Here is a 9,631-nt window from a genome sequence, read left to right on the forward strand (position 1 = left end):
GAAAAAAAAAAAAAAAAAAAAAAAAAAAAAAAAAAAAAAAAAAAAAAAAAGGGACTGGTTTATTATTTATCTTTGTATTATTAGCACCTAATACAGTGCTTAGAACATTGCAGATGTCCAGTTAACTTTGGCTGAACTGATATTCTGAAGCTGTGGATTCCATTAGCAGAGACTTTCATATGCCTGTATGCCATGCAAATCAGAATGTAACATATATGAGGGTACTTCAAAAAGTTCATGGAAATATTCATATTCCCCTTTAATTCTACTTTTCTCAGCTTATGGACTGAGAAATCAAACGTTGTAGATGTTCAGAATCACGTACAAAGTAAAAGTCTATAAGTACTGAATAAGGACAAGAGCTACTTTCCTAAAAGTCAGTAAAATTATCCCACGGAACTAATGACATCTTTTATTTAAAAAGAAATATTTATCCACTTCAAGGTCCTACATGGGAAAGATTGCTGGGTTTCTAAGCATGCATAACTTCCCGAATGCAGATCTAGTTTGCATAAGCACATTGCACTTCTCTCACCCAGGCTTTTCTGGCTGATAATTAGGATGTTCTCTCCTGTATGGGGCCCTGAGGCTGACGCCCTGCAGTTCCTGGGAGGAGGCAAGCCGCATTCAGAATCACTCACTGCTCACTGGATCAATGCCAGTGCCTTTGTGTGGCAGGGGTTCTTTTGTTCCTGGCTCCTCCTGTCTGTGCTTCTCAGCACCTGCCCCCCTCTGCAGTTTGTAAGAGATCATTACATTCAATTTGGCGGGATCAAAAGATTCCTTCTGAGATGCTTTTTTAGGATCCAGTATAGGGCCCCCTATTCCCCAGAAAAGAAGGTCAGGGGGCTTTCAGTGTGTTGATCATGACCAAGTGGGTATGAGAGGAGCAAGCCTGCTTGGGGTGGGATGTGTGTGGATCTGGTCATATAACTGCACACCCACTGTGCGGTGTGTATGTGGTTGGGCATGCATGTGTGTGTGTGTGAGTGTGTGTGTGCTTAGACAGTGGCTATGGTCTAGCACAGCACAAGGATTTCCTGTGAAGAGCCTATGTCCTGTGTAAGGGGGTCCTCCTGGCAGTATTCACACCTCATACTCTATGAGAAAGGCAGGAAAGGGTCAGGGAAATGGGTTAGTGGACACTTACAGGGGCTGAGAGCAGCCGAAATGGGGACTGATGTCTTATCATACAAGTTCTATTAGTGCATTGTGCCTGGCTACTACACTGATCCCCACACGAAAATCTCTTAGCCAGCACGCCTCTGGTTGCAGTGTACACAACTGTGGTGATATTGTCAACATGCAAGTCTGTCTCAGTAGGTCTGGGAGTGGAGCCTGAGGTGCTGTACTGCTAGCAAAGTCTCAGGTGCTGCTGCTGGTTCATAAAATACTACAAAGGGTTTGAAGGCTTAGAGGCAGTGACACACACTGGGTGGGGCTTGGACAAGGTTGCATGAGAAGGGAGGCCCTTCACAGCATGAGACTGTCCAGAGGGAGGCTATGACACAGGGACCACCATCCAGGAGAGGAGGAGGGCAGGGGAACCCTCAGGGGAGAGGGGGCTTGCAGAGGGGGCTTGTGAGCCTAAGCTATGTTGCTCGACCACACATAGGTCAGAGAGCTTCTAGAGCTGGAGTTGCTTGGGGCCTTATATCTACAAGTACCTCCCTTATCACTGGGTAACAGCTGTTGGGTGAGTTTTGGAGGGGTATGTAAANTGCAGGCTTAGAGGCAGTGACACACACTGGGGGGGGCTTGGACAAGGTGGCATGAGAAGGGCAGCCCTTCACAGCATGAGACTGTCCAGAGGGAGGCTATGACACAGGGACCACCATCCAGGAGAGGAGGAGGGCAGGGGAACCCTCAGGGGAGAGGGGGCTTGCAGAGGGGGCTTGTGAGCCTAAGCTATGTTGCTCGGCCACACATGGGTCAGAGAGCTTCTAGAGCTGGAGTTGCTTGGGGCCTTATATTTACAAGTACCTCCCTTATCACTGGGTAACAGCTGTTGGGTGAGTTTTGGAGGGGTATGTAAAGCAGGCCGGCTCTAAATGGTTAATAATTTGCTTGTTTGGGCTATTTAAAAATAATAGGATACGTAAAAATTTGAATTTGGCACCAGCAGGCTTTTGAGCTAATGGGTCCAAGCCTGCAGTGAAGAAATAACCTAAAAGCCAATACACAGAGGCCTTCTTTGGCTCCTTTATATACCAAATATGGTTTGTACAGCAACTCTCACCCTGCAGCTCAAGGCATCCCATGTCTCTCAGTTGGGGTTGTTCACCTTGTTCTTCCACAATTAATTCATAGTGTGCCCCTTTGAGGGCTCCATGAGATTTCTGGCTGTGATGGGACAGGGGATGTGTCACTGTGGGGGAACAAACCAGCCTGAGTATTTTAATGACTTGAGTTAAAGAAAACTTTCATGTTTACCATGTACTGTCAGATAGCACATAACAGAACACGAAGGCTGCCTCTGTTCTAGTTTACTAAAGATTCAGGATTAATAAGTATTTAAAAGATACCACACGTAGGCTGGTGCCTCTGCTGCTCCCGCTGCCAAAGAGCCATAATAAACAGTTGAATGTAAGAGACACCTCTAGAAAGTGTGTCGGGTACCCTGAACACATGAGCTTTTTGTTATTATTCTTAAAGCATAAATGAGAGATGCCACTTGATCTGTATTTTACCCAGATCTGTGGGAAATTGTGTGTTAGTGGAAATGAACATGCCTTACCTTTCTCTATATACCATCCCCCAGTAGGGTGCCTTGTGGCAAGCTGTCATGTCACAAGTGCATGAAGTGCTCTCCTGATCCAGAGCATGGTGTAGACCTGTAATTTACTTGGAACTTCCCAGCCAAGAAAGATGCCAGCCTTTAACATGCCAGGATTTTAACCCTGGGATCCATAGGGTTTGTGGACAGAATTCAGAGGGCCTGTAAATTTCAATGGGAAAAATGTACATCTTTATTTTTGCTAACTTCTGATTAATATTTATCACTTCCTTTGATTATAAATGAAGGTAATAAACCACAGTTTTATTGTCAGAACCTGTGACTTTATCACCATTAGAAATCATAGATATTTTCATCTCACATCAGTTTGCGCAGATTCGCAAAGTAACACTTACGTGTCTGAGTTAATAAACACATGTACTAGCAAAGAAGTACAGATATTGCTGTATCCCAAGTTATTTTTCAAATATTTTGATAGCTGAATTTTCGTTTTCTTTGTAATCTTATATATTTTATTTTTATGCACTCATAAACATTATTCTGAAAAGGCTTCCATAGTTTTAGCATACCTGCACAAAAAAGATGACAGTCTGTTTCGTTGGGTAGTGAGCACCATTGTTTTATATGAAAGAGAATAGAATACAGCATAAAATGTTCGATGTACTATGTAAGGATAAATATTGTTTTTAAATTGCTTGCTTTAGTTCTGTGTATGTGCATATGTTCTAAGTTATAATGTAAACTATTGTTTTTCCTGTGGGTCATAGGCAGAGATTGAAAGCCTTGGCTTAAGCCTGAAAGAGGAATGCATGTCCTGATTTTATGGGTTCATAATTCCTTTTCTAAAACGCTTGGGGTTAGATGTTTTTCAGAATTCAGAATATTTTAGACTTTAGGAAGAAAGACAATATAATGCATAGATCAGATATTATGTAAGACCCCAGAAGAGTCAGGGCAGTCCCCTGTCCTCAAATATATAAATGTATCTGTTTCCTGCAGTGAGACATGAATTTTCAATGCTAAGAAGGATGCATGGGAACTATAAGCAGTCTTGCAGTAGTTTAAGTCGGGTTTTTCTGTCAAATGAGTGATGCAAAGTACTTTTAGTTTCCAGAGCTTTGTGGATTTTTGAACAGTAAATAAAGGAGAGTGGACTTAGGAATTACCTTTTGACTACTTAGTGGATGGGAGTACATAAAGATGGGAAATCGGTATTTTTCATCATCACTTTTGTGACTCCCTTCTTTCTCCATGATTATTTTTGACATCTCCATAATTTGAAATCCACTTTATATACCCCTTTCCTGTGGTGTGTTTAGTTTTGCTCCCCCTCCCTTCCGTCAAGGCAACCAAAAATAAAAATGTCCAATTTTTGAGAAACAAACCACAGTAGTATTTTATCCATATATATGTATTATTTTTTCTTTTTGCCAGAATACGTCATCTTTTCTCCTCTGTCTTTCTTAAAGTATGACATAAGAGATATTTTTCCTTCCACCCAAGTTACTGGGTACTTAAGTTCCAGACTTAGAAGTACATATAAGACTTAAATGTGTAAGACTTCTATTTTTATGGTAAACAATGACAGAAAAGCTACTTTGTGCCAGGCACTGTGCTTGGCTTTCTGTGTTATTACGTTTGATGCTTACAACAACCCTGTAAAGTAGGTATTATCCCTGTTTTATGAGAAGCTGAGTCTTGGGTAGATTAAGAGACTTGCCCAAAGTTACTTTGCTGGTGAGTGGGAGATGTGGGATTTGAGCCCACTTTTATCTGTCTCCCTAGTGGTGTTCCATTATATCTGCTTCCTCTTATTCTGATAGTCTGGATCCATGGAGACCACCAGAAATTCGTCTATGTCTATATCTCTATTTCTCTAGCTCTATCTATATATCTGTTTATTCTTTGGTATAGTATAAAAAAAGAGAAAATGTGACTTCACAAAGTCATCCATGTAGCTTGGTGGCCCATCCTCAGATTCTTCCCAGGCCATCTCAAACCTCCCTTCTTCATGAAACTTTTTAGGACTGTTTGCCCACCTCCATGTCCTGAACACTTGGAGTTGTGGCCATCGTGAACACCATCTAGCCTTGTTCTCCAGTAGTTTGGCTATGTAAATTCTTGCCCCACTACACAACTCTGTTCTCCTTTGAGTCTCCCATACTGCCTAGGAAGGTAGATGCTGTATATGTCACTCCTAAGCAGGTTGGTTGCCTGGGTAACAGAGACCAAGCTGAAAGACACAAGTTAAAACCAGGGTCCAGAGCCGACCCAGTGGCACACTCGGGAGAGTGCGGCGCTGGGAGCGCAGCAGCGCTCCCGCTGCGGGTTCGGATACTATATAGGGATGGCCGGTACTCTCACTGGCTGAGCGCGGTGCGGCCAGTCACAAAAAAGACAAACAAACAAACAAACAAACAAAAGCCAGGGTCCAACAGGCTGGTCTAACCATGAGACTGCCATGTGGGAGAGAGAGGGAAAAGAGGAGAGGCAGAGACTAGAGCCAGAAGGCCAGAGTTGCAAAGATGCATGGGACCTAGCAGCAGCCCAGGGTCAGGCAGAGACAAGAGTCTGAAGGTCCTGAGGTCTTTGTTATCTTTCGTGGGATAATTTATCTTGCACAGACTCAGCCTTATCACTAAATAATTTGAAATCAATATATTTTCTTTTATGATTTTATGACTATAACTTTTCTTTTCTATTTTATTCAATGTATTTTCTTAAGTAGGAAGAAAAGGTATGAGGTTGCAGCTAGCAGCACGCAGAAACTAAGCAAACCCTATGATCTGTGTTAACATTACATGGCAACAGGTGCCACGGTGGGGAAGACAAATTACCTTTGTTAACAAAACCCGTCTCAGCAAGTCTCTTCCTTGGGAAATGGGTGTATTTGATTGCAGCCTGATCCTCAAAGTGCTGGGACTCAACAGAATTGAACCAAATAGTGAAAGAAAAAAAAAAAAAGGCTGAAGAGAAGGAAAGAGAAAGACAGAGCCTGGAGAGGTGGAGACAGAGCCCAATAGGGAGGGGGCCCAGTGCACGAGTCTGCTCTGTCCAGCAGTGAGGTGCAGACGTCCCACCACAGCTTCGCCACTGTCCCTCGGCCATGCCTGGGCCTTGCTGCCAGGAAGCCTCTGCCCAGCTCTGCGTGCTGAGGTTTCAGGTTTCTTTACCTCCAGAAAGAAAAAAACGGATCCCTACTATTTAAAAATCAATATATATATGTATATGTATATATATACACATCTCAACTGAAAAATACAGGTTTTTTAAAAAAAGATAGCTTGGCATGGTAGTGCAATTCTGACCAGCCCTACAAACAATTTGGCCTCCAGAATGTCTCCCAAGAATTGTTTTTATGGCTCAGTGTAAAAATGGAGACATGGGGCTATTAAACTTTCTTGAATTTTTGGAGGGTAAAAATGAATTGCTCCTGAGGTGCTACTAACATTTTCTTTCTTGACCTAGGTGCTGGTTACATGGGATGTTTATTGAAAATTCATCAAGCTCTATACTTACTTTTAAAAAATTATAGTATAATTTATTATGTATTAAAACAAACAAGCCTGAAGTATATAGCTGGATGCATTTTTACCTATGCTTGCCACCATGGAAACATCCTAGATCAAGATGGAAAACATTTCCATCACACCTGAAAGTTTCCTTATGTTTCTTTCCTTAGATGTAAGCACTTTTCTGATTTCTATCACCATAGACTTAGTTTTACCTTTTCTTGAACATCATAGAAATGGAATTATACAATATGTACTCTTTTGGGTCTGGCAATTTTCACTCAAAATAATATTTTTGAAATTCATCCATTTCGTTATGTGTAGCTATAGTTTATTACTTTTTACTGTTGACTACTTTTCCCTTAGGTCCATATGCCACAGTTTATTCATCCATTTCACTTTGATGGACATTTTATTTCCAGTTTTAGGCTGTTACAATGAAGCTTCTATGCACATTTATAGTCAAGCTCTTTGTGTACCCTTATGTTTTCATTTTTCTTGAGTAAATACCGAGAATGGAATGCTGGGTTATAATGTTGGTATATGTTTGTCTTCATTAGAAATTACCAACAGTTGGGGCCGGCCCGGTGCACTCTTGGGAGTGCGGTGGTGCTCCTGCCGAGGGTTCGGATCCCACATACAGACCGGTTCCTGCTCACTGGCTGAGCGAGGGGCGGGCACAGCACTGAGGGTTGCGATCCCGTTGCCGGTCCCGGTCCGGTGCGGGCGCGACACTGAGGGTTGCGGTCCGTTGCCGGACACGAAAAAAGACAAAAAGGAAAAAAAAAAAAGAAATTACCAACAGTTTTACAGAGTGGTCATTCCGTCTTCCACCAAGTGTGCTAAGGGTCCCAGTTGCTCCATATCTTTGCCAACACTTGGTAGTCTGGTCTTTTTGAAAATTGTATACTTGTACCAATTCTCTTTGTGTACATTATACTTTGATAAAAAGTTAAAAAATAAATCAACAATAAAAATGATGGTCGTCATATCTAATGACAAAACCCTGAAAATTTAAATAAATTATCTAGATGTTTTGTTGACATTTGCCAATAATCTGACAACTGAATGTTGACCTCTTTAACTGATGTATTTTTATTTTACATTATGTAGCAATATTAAGTTGGTTAAACCTTGAGGTTGGTTGGGGAAATATTATTTCTGGGGAAAAAAAATCTCCCTAAGGGTTCCTTGAGAAATCTTTTTATCCCCATTCCCTTTTAGTTTTGACAGGAGGACTTTTGATTCAGAATATCTTGTTGAGAGCTCACTGCTTTTCTCTTTCCCATTCCAGATCATAAATGCCCAGTGGATGAGCAGGAACAATTGGAAGAAAACTTGCCCTTAATTTTGGGGCTCACCTTGGGCCTCATCATTGTGACATTGCTTGCAATTTACCATGTCCACCACAAAATGACTGCCAACCAGGTGCAGATCCCTAAGGACCGATCTGAATATAAGCACATGGGCTAGGAGCCATTAGGCAGGCAGTCCTGAAGCCCTCTCCCCTAACTGGATCAGGCAGAAAAACAAAAGCACTTTTCCACCTCGTGCATGGGCTACACCAACATAGCTACAATCAAACAGGCCTGGGTATCCAAGGCTTGCTTGGCCTGCGTCCATGCTTAAACCCAGGGATGGGGGGATGCTTTTGGATTCATGGGGTTAATGGCAGTCGTCCTCTCCAGGTGGGAGTTAGCCAGCTTTCATGCTCATGGTGGCTTGGTTTTGACTCTCCAAAGAGCAACAAACCCCACTTGGAGGGGTATCTGGCCCCAAAGTTTAGGGATTGAAAACATACTTCTTTTGGGAGGAATCCCCTTCAGGTTCAGAGGACTAGGGGGTGCTCTGCTGCCTTGGACATAGCTGGCTTACCCTATGCAGCTGTCAATGCACTCAAAATACAACCTCATGCTCCCTACAGCAAGACCACTGAACGTGACTCATGCTTCTGGCTGGCATTCTGCATGTCTAGTGATTGTCTTGGGAATGTCTCACTGCTACCCGCACCCAGTGACTTTGCAGCACAAGGACCTGTTTCGTGTAACTATGCAGAGTGGTTTGGACTGCATAATGTGTCAGGTCCAAGTAAAGTCCTGAAGAATCAATCCATGTGAGTTTGTTTTTCAAAATGAATTAAAATGCACTGCTCTCTGACGTTTGGCTGCTTTCTTGAAACAAGAAAACAAAACTAAAAATTTTTTTTAGCATCCAGAGGAGAAAGGGGGGAAGGAGGAAGATGGACTTTTCATTTTTGTAAGAGGAAAAACAAAGAAGGGGCAGAGAAGCAATGAGGGAGAAAGTTGGCTTTTCCAGGTGAAAAAGCATGGTTTTATTTTGTCAAATATGATTATTTTTAATAATGGCACGTCTTGAACAATTGGTCCAATATTGCTTCTGATGCTTCTTGGTTTTGAGTTTGCATTTCACTTTGGATTAAAAAGCTGGACTGGACATGGTAGTTTTGGTTGAGTTTTATTTGAAGTAGAATGTAATTTACTGAAACTTCTTGGAGAAATGCACATAGTTTGAATTTTATTCACTTTCCGATAATTTTCAGAACTTAGTTGGGGGTAGGGGAAATTCTTTTCTGTGATTTTAGGTTGGGAATCCCACACACCTGCATAGAGTCTCCACCATATGAGAGACAGCTCATGAGTCCCTAAGTCTTCTACTGCTGAGAGCAGGGCATCCTAGAAATTTACTGTCTTATCAAATCTTGCTAAGCATCAGCCAATTGCTCTTCTCTTAGCCATTTATTGCTGCTCCATCAACCTCAGTCTTCTCTACATGATCTCTCTTCAGTGTCTGGCTGGTACCAGTGAAGGAAAGCCCCCAATTCATAAAAGTTGTACATTGCACAAGGAAAAGGAGATATCTTTGATGCTGGTGGACACCCCCAATGATGGTTGACCCCACTCCTCTCTTCATCTGTGACCTTCTCACCCCATGCCCTAAACTTAACAAGCCCTCTCCTTTTTAGCATTGCATGTATTTTTTAAAAACTTCATACTCTGTATTTGGACCCATCCAAGGATTTGGGGAGAAGGGGATGCTTAGATGTATCTAAAATTTTGTAATGAGTTAGCATTTCTTTCTGGGACCTCTTCAGAAAAAAAAATCTTAGACCTTTCTGAGTCAAAATACTGAAAATTTGCTTGTGTTTTTCTTAACTTGCTTTCACAAACACAGGGCTCAATATTAGTTTTGAAATTGTCATTCATTCATGTATTCAACTAACATTGACTTCGAACACCTAATATTGCTTTGAGCACCTACTGAGCACAGGCTCAGGGTTGAGCATACAGTAGTAAACTTGACCATAGGGGGAGAACTGACATGAAAACTACTCACATCAACATGTCATTCTAAAAAGAACATT

General features: G+C 41.9%; 1 protein-coding gene across 2 annotated transcripts in view; it reads left to right on the forward strand.

The window, feature by feature from the left end:
• The window catches only part of LAMP5 (lysosomal-associated membrane protein family, member 5), a 14,627-nt gene extending 5,924 nt beyond the window's left edge, over positions 1 to 8,703 (forward strand). For both annotated transcript variants that reach the window (XM_008588477.1, XM_008588476.1), the window contains exon 6: positions 7,544 to 8,703. In XM_008588477.1, the coding sequence (XP_008586699.1) occupies positions 7,544 to 7,722 (179 nt within the window). In that variant the 3' untranslated portion in view covers positions 7,723 to 8,703. The remainder of the gene's footprint in view (positions 1 to 7,543) is intronic.
• The last annotated feature ends 928 nt before the right edge of the window (positions 8,704 to 9,631 follow it).

The sequence above is a fragment of the Galeopterus variegatus genome, unplaced genomic scaffold (genome assembly GCF_000696425.1).
Source record: "Galeopterus variegatus unplaced genomic scaffold, G_variegatus-3.0.2 Scaffold4860, whole genome shotgun sequence".
In the NCBI taxonomy this organism is placed as follows: domain Eukaryota; kingdom Metazoa; phylum Chordata; class Mammalia; order Dermoptera; family Cynocephalidae; genus Galeopterus; species Galeopterus variegatus.